The 15,030-nt window shown below is 61.0% G+C and overlaps 1 protein-coding gene across 3 annotated transcripts; it reads right to left on the bottom strand.

Annotated features, from left to right (window-relative positions):
- Positions 1–2,509: 2,509 nt before the first annotated feature.
- RPS6KA4 (ribosomal protein S6 kinase A4) lies at positions 2,510–13,820 on the bottom strand. 3 transcript variants are annotated; one of them, XM_043581563.1, is made up of 17 exons: positions 13,650–13,820; positions 13,460–13,531; positions 12,523–12,741; positions 12,302–12,417; positions 11,700–11,807; positions 11,392–11,472; positions 11,209–11,312; positions 10,966–11,116; positions 7,851–8,015; positions 5,982–6,110; positions 5,665–5,798; positions 5,476–5,569; positions 4,833–5,006; positions 4,557–4,751; positions 4,042–4,201; positions 3,666–3,829; positions 2,510–3,415 (listed from the first exon to the last, which is right to left on the bottom strand). In XM_043581563.1, exons 1-17 carry the CDS (start codon positions 13,702–13,704, stop codon positions 3,221–3,223), a joined length of 2,316 nt encoding a protein of 771 aa, XP_043437498.1. In that variant the 5' UTR covers positions 13,705–13,820; the 3' UTR covers positions 2,510–3,220. The 3 variants fall into 3 exon arrangements, with proteins under 3 accessions (XP_043437498.1, XP_043437500.1, XP_043437499.1); XM_043581565.1 differs by having other exon boundaries at positions 13,506–13,531; positions 13,650–13,785; XM_043581564.1 differs by lacking the exon at positions 13,460–13,531 and having other exon boundaries at positions 13,650–13,796.
- Between the last annotated feature and the right edge of the window lie 1,210 nt (positions 13,821–15,030).

Genomic DNA, 15,030 nt, shown 5'->3' with positions numbered 1-15,030 from the left:
AAAGCCAGCTCATTCCTCTGAACCCCAGCCCTTTCCAGCCCCCACCAGGCTTCCCCCTTTGGGGTTACCCCCATCCTCTGAACCCTGGTTCCTTCACCCAAGAAATGAGGCCAAGAAGACCTCTTTCTTAGGGTGAGTTACGGAGGATAAAAGGGGAAGGACACTGAAGATGATTCTCAGCCATCAAATTAGCAAAGGTTTCTAAATAATGCTCAGTGCATAGTGCGGGTACAATATTTATGGTTATTTGAAAGTATGTTTCAAAATATGTCGCAAACCTATAGAGACGGGGCTTAGACACCGGGCTGTCTTGGGCTGGAGGGTTGAGGGGAAATGGGGCGTGACTGCCAATGGGTAGAGTTTCCTATGAGTGAAAAGTGTTCTCAAATCAGACTCCTGTCACGGCTGCACAACTCTGAGTATGCTAAAAAAATAACTGAATTGTACTCGTCAATGGGTGAATAATACGCGATCTGAATTGTACCTCAATAAAGCTATTTTTAAATGCACAGATTTGTGTACAGACGTGTTTGTCTCTACATCCTTTGTGATGGAAACAAAGTTTTCGAGGCGCCTGGGTGGCTCCAGCTGGGTCGAGCTCCCAACTTCTGCTCGGGTCAGGATCCTCATGGTTCCCGGGTTCGAGCCCCACGTAAGGCCCTGTGCTGACGTCACCGAGGATCTGCTTCAGATCCTCTGTCCCCTTTCTCTCTCCACCTCCCCGACTCGTACGCTCTCTCAAAAAATAAACAATAAAACATTCCAAAAAAGCTTTCAACAACGGAAACATCCAGCACTGGGGTAAAATTAAAGCCCGCGTTCACAGTGGAACTCCTGGGGTCGAAGGAATCCTGGAATCCTTCCACCGGACGGAATGCACATCTACTTGAGTGACCTTGAGCTGACCTTCACTGAGGCTCGCTTTTGTCACCTCTTAAATGACGGTGATGCCTTTCTCATAAACCAGTTGTGAGGAATCTAGGACATAATGAAGATAATCCATGAAGAGTGTTCAGGACCGTCCCTGCACATTGAACCCGTCCGTAAAACTCAGTGAACTGTTCGTAAGTCACCACAATGTCACATCTGTTCCTTTGCTGCTCTTAACAGTCATGTGACTGGGTCAGGTCCTGGGGACCTTCTCCTGGGCCCTTCCCTCCTCTCAGACCTACAGGATGGGACAGTCGGATGTCCCCACGCCACCCAACTGCGTTCGATCCACACTCACGGGACCCCACCTGCCCCCGGGACCACCTGGCTTTGCCCCGACTTCAGCATCTCCGGGTTCCTATCTCCTGGGTACCTCCCCCTGTAAGAGGCAAACCTCAGAACGGGAAGGGACGGTCCACCATGAGATGACCCCACAGGGTAATATGGGGAGATGGCCTGGAGGCATCTAGAGTGGTAACGTCCAGGCAACCCTGGGGCAGGGCTCTCTGCACTGTGCAGATGAGTAGCCCTGACCTAGGGCACCCAAAGATGCTGGAGCCACCACTGCCCTATGGCCACAACCACCTACCAGGGATCACACAGCGGGGGAGGGGGAGTGGTCTCCCGCTCTGCTGGAGGGAGGTGCCACACTGATGGCCTCAAGGACTCCCTCTCTGACAGGCACCAAGCTCTGTCCAACGGACCTCTAAGGACCCACCCCTTCACTGGCTCTCCACCCAATGAGCTTCCAGAGGGGAGTCCAAGATCCAGATCTAAGGCAAGCAGCACCCTGTATCCCTGGCCACAGTGACTGGTCCACGGAGGACACGTGACCTAAGTGGATCCGATCGGAGTTCTTCTTGGGATTTCCACAGGGAAAGCTAAAACACTCTATCACATTTCAGTCTGTTGCCCCTGGAGCACCCGGCACCCATCCTGGGGCCAAAAGGAAAATGCTCCAGGCTGCAACACCAAGAAATCGGAATAAAAAAATTGAGTCTGGGGGGGGCGCCTGGGTGGCGCAGTCGGTTAAGCGTCTGACTTCAGCCAGGTCACAATCTCGCGGTCCGTGAGTTCGAGCCCCGCGTCAGGCTCTGGGCTGATGGCTCAGAGCCTGGAGCCTGTTTCCGATTCTGTGTCTCCCTCTCTCTCTGCCCCTCCCCCGTTCATGCTCTGTCTCTCTCTGTCCCAAAAAAAATTAAAAAAAAAAAAAAAATTAAAAAAAAAAAAATTGAGTCTGGGAAACTGGGTCCTGGCCATGAGTTTGTGTCCAGATCAGACCTTGCCTGAAGGCGCCGCTGCACCGTGTGGTTACAAGGGCCTAAGAAAATCCCACTCTGAAGTTAAGTTCAAGTTGGGTTTTCTACTACTATACCCAAGAGAATCCTAAGTGATCCATGGCAGAGCTGTCCAAATATGCAGCCAAGAGGATTGTTTGGCCCTCCTGCTGCTGGGTTCAAAAGTCAAGGACAGAGGTATGGACAAAGGGTCTGCCCTTGTCCCTCCTCTCTGGGGCCCCAGGCCCCACCGGCTGGAAACGTTTGCCCCACACACCCTCCGCGCACACACAGACCTCCCACACAGCACTGGATGGACTTTTATTTTAAAGTCAAAGGCACAGCCTGGATGGGCTGAGGCAGTGACTGCAGATGCCCAGCCCAGACCCTCAAGGCCCTGCCCCCAGCCAGGGGCAGCTGTGCCAAGGGGGGTGGGGAGTGGGGGGGTGAGAAGGGGCCTCCCCTTCTAGGGGTTGCCTACCTCCTAACTTAGCCCCAATAGGGGAGAAGCAGGTGACATAAAGTGAGGCAGAAATGCTTCAGGGGTCCCCCAGGACCTCTCCTTGAACCCCCCTCCCCAACACAGGTCTTTGGTGGACATGATTGCACAGACAGTCCATAAAGTGACAGCGAGAGGGGCGCCCCCTCCCAAGAGCAGGGCCTCAGGGGAGGGCAGGGGAGAGGTCCCAGTTTCTCCCTGCGGCAGGCAACTCAGTGCGTAGAAATGCGGGAGGAACCCTTCCCTGCAGGAACAGCCCCCTGGGGGAGAAGTGACTTCAGCCAGATGAGGCGCTGTCTTGGCAGAGGCCCCTCCCTCCCTGCATCTCGAACTCTATCTGGTAAGACATAAAAAATTCTCTGCTTATAAAAATACTTCTGCTCTGTCTGGGAGTGGGGTGGGGGGGGGGGAAGGGGAGGGAAAGGCAATCCCTGGGGATGGGGCGGAGCCGATACCGGAGGCTCCCAGGTCACAGCCCCTGTGGGGGAAGGGAGGTTACGGGGTGGGGGTGGGGCTAGGAGGGGGGCAGGGGGCCGTTGGCTCGTCTGGGGGCTCCTTTGGCGGCGGGGGCCCTGCCCGGGGCGGCGGGCGCGGGGGAGACGCGGCGGGAGGTGGCGGCGCTCCGCAGCTTCTGTTTCCGCCGCTTGGCCAGGGGCGCGTTCTCCACGCTCTTCAGGAAGAAGCCCTCGCGTTTGCCCCGGTTGAAGGCCTGGCAGAAAGGCGGGTGAGTCCCCCATCCCCCACCACCTGCCGGGCCCCTCGGGCCCCCAACCCAGCCCCTCTCTCCCATCCCACCGGATCAAGGCCATCAGGTGGCCGGCCCGCAGCCTCTCCCAAAGGTCAAGGCGCCGACCACCGGGGGAGGGAGGTCAGTACTGGGTGCGCCTCACCTCTCCGGGCTCGGAGGCCCCGCCTCTCCAGGCCCCGCCCGCCCACCGCCCACAGGCCCCGCCCCTCACCATGAAGGTGGCGTTGAGCCCGGAGCGCACAGCCGGACCCGAGGATTCCAGCACGTCGGGCGTCCGGAGTGGGGGCGAGGAGCGCGCGCTGCCGTCCTGCAGCCACGTGCTAGCCCGCAGCCCCTCGAGCTTCAACCGCTTGGCGGGGTCCACCGTCAGGAGCCCTGGAGGCAGGGAAGTGTTGAGGAGGGGCCGAGTGTGTGTGTGTGTGTGTGTGTGTGTGTGTGTGGAGGCTGCGCCCCAGAGACCTCCCAAGAGCCCCACTCTCCTCCCGGCCCAGTTCCCCAGACCAAACACTTAACCCATCGAGACCCCACGGCCGCCGCCTCCCCAGCCATGATCTGTGACCCTGCCCCCACCCCCACCGGCTCCGCACCTCGGACCAGCTCCTTAGCTTCTTCAGACACGCCCTGCCAGGCCTCCCCGTCAAGGGAGAAGCGCCCCTCGCGGATCTTGCACATGATCTCTGCCGCCTGGCTCTGCCCGCCCTGGCCTGAAGCCCCCTGGAAGGGGACCTGCCCCGACAGCATCATGTACTGGGGAGGTGGAGGGAAAAGTGACACCGGTCCGGGCTGCAGGGCCGAGACAGGCCAGGAGGCCGACTCAGCCCACCCACCCACAGAACCATTCACCCTCTCCATGAGGGTAACTCCTGAGGATGAACCCTGACCTCCAACCCCTAATACTTGGGATGCCCTGACCTCAGCACCGGAGCAACCCTGCCTCTGTATGGGGAGGCCCTCTAAACCCAGCCTCCGAGCACACGCTGCCACCCCCACCATGACGACCCCTGTCCTCCGCCTCGGGGGCGTCCCTGTTGGCCCGCCTCGAGAAGCCCCCGGACCCCAGGCTCGGGGCACCCTGAACCCTCCTGGGGACGCCGTCTCCTACCAGAATGACGCCGAGGCTCCACAGGTCGCAGGACTCATCGTAACCCTGCTGCGCCAACAGCTCGGGGGCTGCGTACTGCAGCGTGAAGCAGGGCGTCTGCATGGGCCCCGCGGGGCTCTGCGGACGCAGCCGCGCGAACCCAAAGTCGATGATCTTCACCGGGGCTCCGGGCGTGTCGTCGGCGTACAGGATGTTCTGTGAGGGCGGCGGGGCGGCCTGTTAGGGACTAGCCCTCCGCGCCTCGGCCCTCCCCGGCTCCCCCAGCCCCGCGCCCACCTCCGGCTTGAGGTCGCGGTGCACCACGCCGGCCTCCTCGTGCATGAAGCTCACGGCCGACACGAGGCTGCGCAGGATCTGGCTCGCTTCGGACTCGCTGAAGTGCCTCTTCTTGCGAATGTGCTCCAGCAGCTCCCCGCCCCGCAGCAGCTCCAGCACCAGGTACGTGTGCAGCTGCGGGGCGGGGAGCGGCGGGCCTAGGTCACCCTCCGGGTCCCGCTGGGAACCTCCGGTCTCCGGCCAGGCCCCACCCACTGGCCGGGCCCCGCCCCTAGCCTCAGGCCCCGCCCCTATTCGAGCGAGGAACTACCATCACCCCCAAAACAACCCGTAGGCCCCAAGTCAGCCTCCCGGGCCTCCGCCCCTTTGCCACCTTAAATCCTAGCCCCCTCCACGTCGGCCTCAAATTCAGTTCCCTTGGCCATCCTCAGCTCCGCCTTCCGACCCTCCGATCTTCCTCCGGCCCTACTACCCTCCGATACCACCTCCCTGGCCTGCCGTACCCCTCAAGGCCCCCGCACCCAGTCCTCAGGCTCCTCCTCCTGCCCTCCCCGCCCGCCACCCCCACCCCCACCCCGTCTCCCGCCCTCCAAGGGCAGTCTCCTGAGTCCCTGCGTTGCGCCCCAGCCCAAGAAAGCGTCACCTGGTCGTGATGCACATCATGCAACTTCACCACATTGGGGTGCGACTGGCAAAGCCGCAGGGCCGCCACTTCTCGCTGCGTGTTCGCCTCCAGCCTGGGGGCGAGGCAGGCGGGGTCAGTTCGGCCGCCCTCCGGCCCCGCCCTCCCGGCCCCGGCTTTGCAGGCCCCGCCCACCCCAGGCCCGCCCACCTGCGGCTGAGGATCTTGACCGCGAACTCCTGGCCGCTCTGGCGCTGGCGGCAGCGGCGACACACGGAGAAGCTGCCTTGGCCCAGTGCGGGCTCCCGCAGGTCCAGCTCGTACTGCTGGAAGAAGGGCGAGTCCTGGCGGCGAAGGAGGCGCGTCAGAGGTCGCACCCGGGAGCCTCGCGGCCACGTTCACATGCCACCTCGGAGAGGCTCCAAACCTCACCGTGGGCACACCTGGTGAAGCCAGGTCTGGAGTCCCTGAGCCCAGACTCCCCAGAATCAACTCCCCCCCCCCCCCCCACCCCCGGCCCAACCCACCTGCATCATGGCGCTCCTGGCCACCGCTGCCCGGCCGGGCCGGTCTCCAGCGCCAGATGCTTCCAGCACATCTGTCATCACCGCGTTGTTATGGTCAAACAGGATGGAGGGCGCCACGAAGGAGTATCCCTGCAGGGGTGGGGTTTGTGTCAGAGGCTGGTGGGTATCGGGGGTGGAGGCACAAATGGAGTCCTAGGAAGACCCAGCCTGGGTGAGGGGCAGGGCAGGCAGAGGTAAGACCCTGGACCATAGTAGGTACTGGAGGACGTTCCTTTGGCATCCCTGGTGCACATAGGATGTGTTGACATGTTATTCCAGCTTGTTCTATGATCACATGGGTCCGCATCCCGCAGGAATCTGAAACTCCGCCCTTCCCATCACAGTGACCGCCAAGTGCTAAGCTCCAAGGCCATCATCTGGCACAATGTAGTGACCCAGACAACAACGGACCCAGCGCATAAAAGGGGCATGGCCTGGCATCACACACACTTAGCTTAGGAGAATTCAAACCTACCCACTGAATACAAAAAAGTCATTATTCCTTCATCTCAAACCAAACATTGCCCCCCCCCCCCCCCCGGGCAAGGGGCGGGGCCACTGAGGAAATACAAAGAGGCAATTCAAGGGTTTCTTAAGGGTCATTTTGATGATGTATTGTTTTCTGCTAAACACACAGCCCCACTGTGCATGAGAATGCAGGCTCTAGGCTTTTCTGTTTGGTTCACTGATCAGTCCCCGGGTGCCCGGATCAGTGCCTGGCACATTGTAGGCACTCAATACATATTTTTGAATCGTGAAATGGATGAATGAAAGTAACCACTGATTCACCAGAAAGAACTGTCTCACGAGAACCGTGAGACAACAGATGGATGGTTCTAGCAAAGCCAGCACTTGGGAGAGGGCTCACAGAGGGGACTGATCCACCTACGGCTCACATTGGCCTATTCTTCCTTCATATTTACGAACCGTGTCCTACAGGCCAGGCCCCCACACTGGGCAAAGGGACACAGAAATTAAACACAGTCAGTCCCTGCCTTCTGGGAGTTTCCAGACCAGGGGAAGCAGTCTCAGGAAGGCAGTTAGGATACAACCTGACACACTGCTCAGCGGAGGTGCCAGCTACAGAGAACCGATGCGCAAGGAAAGGGCAGCCCAGGACTAGAGGAGTGGGGAAGAATTCACACAGGAGCAGCACGGCTTGAAACAGGAGTGGGAGGCTTGGAAGATGACTAGGAGCCTGCCAGGTGGGCAACGGTGGGGAAGGTACTCCAGGTGGATGGAACTGCATGTGCAAAGGCACAGAGGCGTGTTTGTCACAGGTGCTGGAGCACCAAGTGGGACCACAGTGAGCACTGAGGCTAGAGCGCTGAGCAAGAATGACGTCATACGGGGCCTTGAATGCCGAGCAAGGAAGTCTGGACTTGTCCAACGGGCCTCAGCTTCTAAACTTGAGTGAAGGGGGCCTGTGCTTCCACAAATGTGATACGGTTTGCCAAAGGAACATGCAAAGCCACAGTATAAACATGGAATCTCTTTCTAGTTGTCCACTTAAGCAACTGAATAGTTTTAACTGAATAGTTTTTAACTGAATAGTTAAAACGATGCTTTTAGAGAACAGAAAAGAGATGTGTGGAGTAGAAGGGAAGTTAACATGAAATCTCAAGATACACCACGAGATTCAAAGACGTGTCCCGCCACGGCAGTCCGTAGGACTGACGACCTCCGGGTGCCCCACCAGTGGAGAGGGTCTGGGGGAGACGCTGAGTCCTGATCAGAACACAGGGCCTATGCAGGGCCATGAGTCAGCCAGGGCCAAGGCTGGCAGCGAGGTCCTGTCTCCGTGGCACCTGTGGTTCTGTGAGCTCTCACCTGGAAGATTCGAGGATCCCCAGGCGGGGGGCTGCCAGGGGGTGAGTAAACAGGCTCCAGCCGCGTAAATTCCTCTGCAAAGTTGCCCACATCCAGCTCCGAGCGGATCTGGGGCCGGAATGGGGCTGGGATTTTCCTGGCAGCCAACGCAGCCCAATCCAGACCCTGGAGAAAAGGAGTAAGAGATCGGGGGGGGGGGGGGGGTCAAGGGTAGGAAGTGAAAACCCCGGTCCCCTCCAGGCCACCTTCCCTGGGCAGCTCCTCTGTGAGACAAGGGGCTATCTGGCATTTGGGTGGAAAGTTGTTCTTCCTGCCTCCCCGGCTTGTGTTTCTCCCCCTCTGATAACAGAATCCGGATTTCCCTCACAGAATCGCCCCCCCCCCCCACACTTAGTCAATTCTGGGACTTTCAATAGCATTGACATGCAAAACAAATCTCTTTCTCCAACTGGGCTTGAATGGGGAGCATGTGGGCCTGGAACTGCCGGGGGACCCCTTCAGGGTCTAATGATGAACAGAAAAGCCAAGACACAAAGAAAGAAATTCTTAATGACACAAATCCAGCACCTGGATGCAGCCTTGCCTGAAGTCAGCCCACTTTTCCTTGGGACTTTTCACTTACGGGAGCTAAAACATACCTTTTTATGTTTAAGCTAGGGTGGCAGAGCCCGCTCATTGCCTGGCCAGCCATCCATCGTCCCGGTCTTCCTTAGTACCACAGCCCCAACTTTACTCCAGGAAGCAATGGGCACAACTAACGTATTGCAGAAAACTTTGGGGCACTTGGGGGTGACCCATAACTTGTAAGCAGTAATTGCGAGGTAGGAATCCAGAGAAAGAACCTCAAGAGGAGGGTGACTAGTTGGCACGTGCCATTTTGCCCTTCTCCTCCTTTGTCCTCTTGATTCCTGCCTAGATAACGGGCTAGATGGCAAGAGCTCTGGCAGCCATTTTGGCGCACGAGGCAGCCCTGGGCATGGAGGCTAAGAATGAAGGAGCATTACAAAAAGAAGAAAGGAGCTTGTATTCACAAAACACCACAGCAGCCCTGTGGTAAAGCCAACCTTTATACATTAATTAATTAATTAATTAATTAACGTCTATCTCATCTAGATTGTTCACTCCAATCTTCGTTCTTAGCAGCCAAACTCTACTCCAGGGATATCCCCATTTTGGGTTCGACTTTTTTGTCACTCACAGCCAAGAGGCCTGATTTGGGCTTGAAGGCCGCGGGGCTGGCACCAGGATCTCAGCATTGCTCTCATCAAAGAATCTCTTTTTTTTTTAATTTTTTTTTTCAACGTTTATTTTATTTTTGGGACAGAGAGAGACAGAGCATGAACGGGGGAGGGGCAGAGAGAGAGGGAGACACAGAATCGGAAACAGGCTCCAGGCTCTGAGCCATCAGCCCAGAGCCCGACGCGGGGCTCGAACTCACGGACCGCGAGATCGTGACCTGGCTGAAGTCAGACGCTTAACCGACTGCGCCACCCAGGCGCCCCTCTTTTTTTTTTTTTTTTTTAATGTTTATTCATTTTTGAGAGACAGAGCACGAGTGGGGGACCGGCAGAGAGAGAGGGAGACACAGCATCGGAAGCAGGCTCCAGGCTCTGAGCTGTCGGCACACAGCCCGACACGGGGCTCAAACCCATGAACCGTGAGATCATGATCTGAGCCAAAGTCAGACGCCCAACCGACCGAGCCACCCAGGCGCCCCACCAAAGAGGCTGTCTTGAGAGAAGGGGGTCTGAGGGGACCACCACCCCTTCTGAGCCCCAGGCCTCGAAGACCTTAGCGCCTCTCCAGTATGATTACTGGTCAACCCACTCCCAGCACCCGGGGCATGTACTCAGGGTGGGCTTGAGGAATTCACTTAAGGAAACTGACGCTCGTCAGCCACTCCCCCCGCGAAGGGACATCTTCACCACGGAGACTTGGATTCCTGTCTAAGAAAGCGTCTCCAAGGAACCTTCCAGGCAGGTAATTGGTGAGAAGATTTAAGAGGATCGCACTCACAGCAAGGATAACTGAGTGCCTGGCCCACGTAAGTGCCCATAAATGGGTACTTCTGTTACAATGTCAGACAAGTAGCAAATCTGATTCCCCGCCCATAAACAGAACACAGCAGTTAAGAGCATGGGCTTCCAATCACCCAGACCTGGGTTTGGATCTGAGCTCCATCACCCCCCGGCTGGGTGATCTCGGGCAAATCACTTAACCTCTCTGAGCCTCGGTTTCCCCGTCTGTGAAGATGGGGATGATCAGAATGGTTCTGAAGGTTACATGACAACGCAAAGAGCCAACACACGGCGGGTGATCACCGCTTCAGGGTCCTGCTGGGCAACGATGCCGGCCATGCACCGCGCCCGAGCCAGCAAGGTCTCGCAAGGAAACACGATTCACTCTGCACTGCACTCTAACCTGTGTGTGCTCTTACCAAGTGAACAAAACCCAAGCGACTGACCGACTGTCCCTCTGAATTACAGGCACACAGATTGTACAGGAGCAAAGAACAGAATGCCTGGGAGAATGCTAAGAGCCAAAAGAGTGACTCTTAGTTCTGATTCGGGCCCACAGGAGACCCGCGACCGGTTCCCAGCGCGACCCCATTTCCCGTGCGGTCTGGAGCGGGTCACCTCCCTTCTCTGAACCTGGCTGATGACGAATCCATGCTCAAGCCCCTGCCAGCCCTGCCCGTCAATGAGCCCAACATTCCTTCCCCCAGGAACCCGACCCATTCTCCAGGTTTCACTAGAGACGGAGACGACAAACCCACTTTCTTTTTCTGGAGGTTTTTCTTCTCCTTTTTTTTAGAGAGAGAGAGAGCGTGCGAGTGGGGGAGAGGGGCAGAGGGAGAAAGAGAGACAGAGAGAGACGATCTTAAGCAGGCTCCACGCTCAGCACAGAGCCCGACGTGGGGCTCCATCCCACGACCCTGGGGTCATGACCAAGGCCAGAATCAAGTCAGACGCTCAACCAACGGAGCCACCCAGGGGCCCCTGGAGGTTTTTCTAAATCAAGTGAGATCAGCTAGTCTCAGACCATCCCCCAACACAGGGCAGCAGCCTGGTCTGGGTGTGTGCAGGGAGGTGTGCGGGAGGGTCAGGAGCCTCACCTGGAAGAAGGGGTGGTTCTTGACTTCCTGCGCCCCCTGGGGCCCCGCGCCCAGCCGCTTCTTGGGGTCTTTGCAAAGTAGCCGCTGCAGCAGGTCCTGTGCCACGGGCCCGATCCGGGGGGGGAAGGGAGGGGAGCACTTCAGGATCCGTCTGGGAGGATTGCGGGGGCGTCAGGGGCAGCGAGCCCCCTCCCCAACCCTGCCCAGGCCCCTCAGCCACCCTCCTCGCCCAGCCCCGCTCACCGGGACACCTCCGCCTGCGTGTTCCTCTCACCCTCCAGGGTGAAGGGCGAGGCCCCCGTCAGCAGCTCGAAGAGCAGGATACCCAGGCTCCACCAGTCCACAGCCTGCCAGGGCAGAGCCGGGGTCAGGGCCACCCCCGCCTCGCCCCGCCCCCGCTCCCCACCCGCTCCCCTGCCAACCCACCTTGCCGTGCCCCGACTTGCTGCGGATAATTTCGGGGGCCATGTACTCGATGGTGCCACAGAAGGAGAAGGTTCGTTCTTTCTGGGAGGGCAAGAGGACCCGTTGGGACACCCAGCAGTCCCCAAGGCTCAGAGTAGGACTCGCTGGACTTGTGAGGGTCGGAACAGAGGGAGCCTCCTGAAGGCAGGACCTGGATCCGTTTGCCTCTGCGCCGCGAGAAACGCAGAGCCGGGTGCGGAGCAGGAGGAGACGGGAAGGAGAAGGCTCGAGTGGGGGAGCGGTAGGCAGAGACGTGGCCCTGCGCTCACCTCCTCCGTCAGGAACTCCTTGCTGAGCCCAAAGTCTGTGAGGACGATGTGGCCCTCGGAGTCAAGCAGCACGTTCTCCAGCTTCAGGTCTCGGTAGATGATACCCAGCTGGTGGGAGCAAGAGGGACACTGAGGCTTCCTCCCCGACGCTGCCCCCCCCCCCCCCCCCGCTTCTACGGCTCGTGTCCGGGGCCGAGCACCAAGACCCAGCTCGGGGATCAGGGCAACCCCCTAGAGAAGGGGTGTCCGGTGCAGGAGTGAGCCGAGGGACCGGGCCGTGGGATGGGAAAGGCCACTTAAGACGCCAAAGCAAGGAACGGGAACGGTGCAGGGATGCCCCACGGAAACAGGTCCCAGAGGGAGGAAAGCCTACAAGAAGAAGGCCTTGGGAGCCAAGGCCTGAGGTCCCCATTTGAGGAAGTTCTGCAAGCATGGCCCCGGGAGGTGGCCCCGGGTTCCTCGTCAGAGGAAAGCCCCTTCCAGGAGGCCTGCGCGAAAGGCGCTCCAGTCCCCCCCCAGCAGGAAGCCCCAGACACAGCGATTCAAGGCTGCCACGGGGGTGCCACGTTCGGCAGCAGCCGGGCGGCCAGGCCCTCACCCACCTTGTGCAGGTGCTCTAGGGCCAGCACGATCTCGCCCCCGTACACGCGCACCTCGGCCTCTTTAAAGTGCTGGCGCTGGTACAGGTGGGTGAACATCTCGCCTCCGTTCACATAGTCTGGGGGGAAGGGGGGTGTGGAATGGACGTCGGGAAGCAGCCCCGATCGCGCGGCCCAACCCGCCTCGGTGGTGGCCTCCAAGGCGGGCAGGTGCCCGCCCTTACCCAGGATGAGGTGCAGCTTGGCGTCCGTCTGGAAGGCGTAGTGCAGCGTAACCAGGAAGGGCGCCTGGCGCACCAGTTCCAGCACCGAGCGCTCGGTGCGCGTGTGCTCCTGGGTCTTGGCGCGCTGCACCAGCGCCGCCTTGCGCAGCACCTTCATAGCATACAGCTTGCCTGCGTCGTGCCCGACGGCTTTGCGCACCAGGAACACCTTCCCGTAGGCTGTGGGAGCAGTGAGCGAGCGGAGGGTAGACCGTGAGCAGAAGGGTGGTGCGGACTGGTGGGGGCGGGGGGGGGGGTGTGTGACGCCAACCCAGGAGGGTGTGCAAACTGGGGGAAGGAGCCGGAGTGAGAGGCCAGCGTGCAAAAAGCTGACAGAGCCTTCTGAGGAAAGGGTGTACGCGGCCCAGGAGGGTGCTCCACAAAACCAGGGAGAGGTGCAAACCAGGCTGGAAGGCAGGCAGCTCCAGGAGGCCTGCGGGGCAAAGTGGGGGCAGGACATGTGCAAACCCGTAGATCAGACAGAGACGCCAGGGGGTGCAAGGCAGAGTGGACAGGGGAGGGATGTGCAAACCCAGGCCGGGGCGCGTGCAAAGCTGGGAGCGAGCAAAGCAGGAGACCGGGCTGCCACATCGCCTGGGGCGGGGAGGAGGTGTGCAAATCACTTGGGAGGGCTGCAAGTCCTGGAGGGTGCCGGCGAGCCCCGGGAGGACCTTGCAGGGAGGGGCGGTGTCGATGTGGAGCGCCCCAGGAGCAGGCACGTCCCCGGGAGTGGGCATGCAAACCCTGGCAGGGCGGGGCGGGGCAGGCAAGGCGGGCTGTGCCGGGAAAGGGTGGGGGGCACTGCCGGAGGCCTGGCCGGGGCCCAGGCCCGGGCGGGTGCGCGCGCGCGAGGCTCAGGGCGCCAGGCCCGGGACACCTGCCCCGTGGGGGTCCTCACCTCCCGTGCCCAGCACCTTGAGCAGCTCGAAGTTCTCGACGCTCACCTTCTCCTCGTGCCCGGTCAGGTTGGCTGCGGGCGCAGCAGGCGAATGAGCGCGGCCAGTGCATGACCCCTCCCCGGCGCAGCCCCGGCGGCCCTCCCCCGGGGCCCCGCACCACCGGCCTCTCCGCGGCCACCCCTGCCCCACCTTCGGTGATCCGCAGCTCCACGGCGCAGCCCTCGTCCTCGTCCTCGTCCCCCATGGCGTGCGGGTGGCCGGGGCCCGCGCGCGCGGCTCTGCTCCGGGCGGCGCCGGTTACATGGCGGCTCCGGCCGGGGCGGGCGCTTCCTGGTGCCGCCTCCGGGGCCGAGGCGGGCGCCGGCGCCGCCTCCCGCTCCCCGCCCCGCGCGGCCTGAGTCAGGCGGCTGGAACGTGACAGCGCCGGGCTGCGGGAGGGCGGGCGGGCGGGCGGACGGGGGCGGCCCGGCTCCCTCGGGCGCGCGGGGCGGGCGGCCGTGCCGTGCGCTCTGGGACCCCGGGCGGCCCTCTGGGGACCCGGGAGCACCGGGAGCCGGGCCCGGGGGCCTGGGGAGAACCCGGAGCCTCTACCGGGTGGACACTCCGCCCGGGTGCCTGCTGGAGCCGGTGGTGATGAGGCACCGGAGCCCGTGCCCCAAGGAGGGGGGCACACAGGTGCTTTTGAGCCCTCCCCTCCAGGGAGCCAGCCCCCCGGGCAACCGGGCATCTGCCCGCTTCCTAGCCACCAGCCAAAGGGAGGGGTCGCCGAAAAACCATCCTCCGCTCACTCCTTGGCTCCCCTCGCGCGGGTGCTGCCCGCACAGCGTCGGCCCAGCACCTCTCGCACGGTGTGGACTTGCCTTTGCAACGGGAGGGCCTGGGGCTCAGACACCCTGAGGGCCCTGTCCCCGGGGAAGCGGCTACCCAGGGAGCGCCTGCAGGGGGCGCTGAAAGGCCGCTGGGGTCAAGGCCGACCCTGGAGGGGGGCGGGGAGTGGAGCGGGGTGACTGATTTTGACCCCATCCGTTCGGAGCCGACCTGTGAAAGCACCTCAGTCCCCAGCCACCCTTCGCAGCCCAGCCAGGGCCCCCGGCTGGCCTGTCCTCCAGAGCCCCCCTGACAACCGATAGGAGCCACCAACAGGGTGGGACGGATGGCCATCAGAGCTCCCATCCTGAGGCCTGTGGGAGGGGGCTTTCAGCTCCTCTGCCCAGCTGGAGACCAGGGTGTCCACACCCACCCCACCGGACTCTGAAGCCTGGGCTGAGTGGAGGGCATGGCCATCAGTTACCCCCAAGAGGGGGCTGTGGAAACCCCAGGAGTCAGACTGCTGCAGACCATCCCGGGGAGGCCAGCCTGGCCACCCCTCCCGGCTTTGCCCACCCCCACATTCAGGCTGCCTCACCTTGGGCCTGCAGCCCCACCCTACCCTGGGCGGCCCCAGGTGCCTTGACTCACGTCCTGCCATCTAGCCTAATTGCCCCTTTCCTGGGCGTCATTCTGGAAGCGCTGGTCAGAGACCCCACGTCCTTCCCCCGCCTCGTGTCCCTCCGTGAAAGCCCTCGGCACT

Source organism: Prionailurus bengalensis, chromosome D1, assembly GCF_016509475.1.
Source record: "Prionailurus bengalensis isolate Pbe53 chromosome D1, Fcat_Pben_1.1_paternal_pri, whole genome shotgun sequence".
Classification (NCBI taxonomy): Eukaryota; Metazoa; Chordata; class Mammalia; order Carnivora; family Felidae; genus Prionailurus; species Prionailurus bengalensis.
Note: the sequence above shows the minus strand (reverse complement) of the source record. Positions and strands in the feature narration are given on the sequence as shown.

Excerpts from the sequence above, each read along its gene's own strand:
- RPS6KA4 (XM_043581563.1), bottom strand. The coding sequence starts at position 13,704 with ATGGGGGACGAGGACGAGGACGAGGGCTGCGCCGTGGAGCTGCGGATC. Across the intron at positions 11,473-11,699 it reads AGGAGTTCCTGACGGAGGAG|AAAGAACGAACCTTCTCCTT; the intron begins GTGAGCGCAGGG and ends TTGCCCTCCCAG. Across the intron at positions 11,117-11,208 it reads ACGCAGGCGGAGGTGTCCCG|ACGGATCCTGAAGTGCTCCC; the intron begins GTGAGCGGGGCT and ends CAATCCTCCCAG.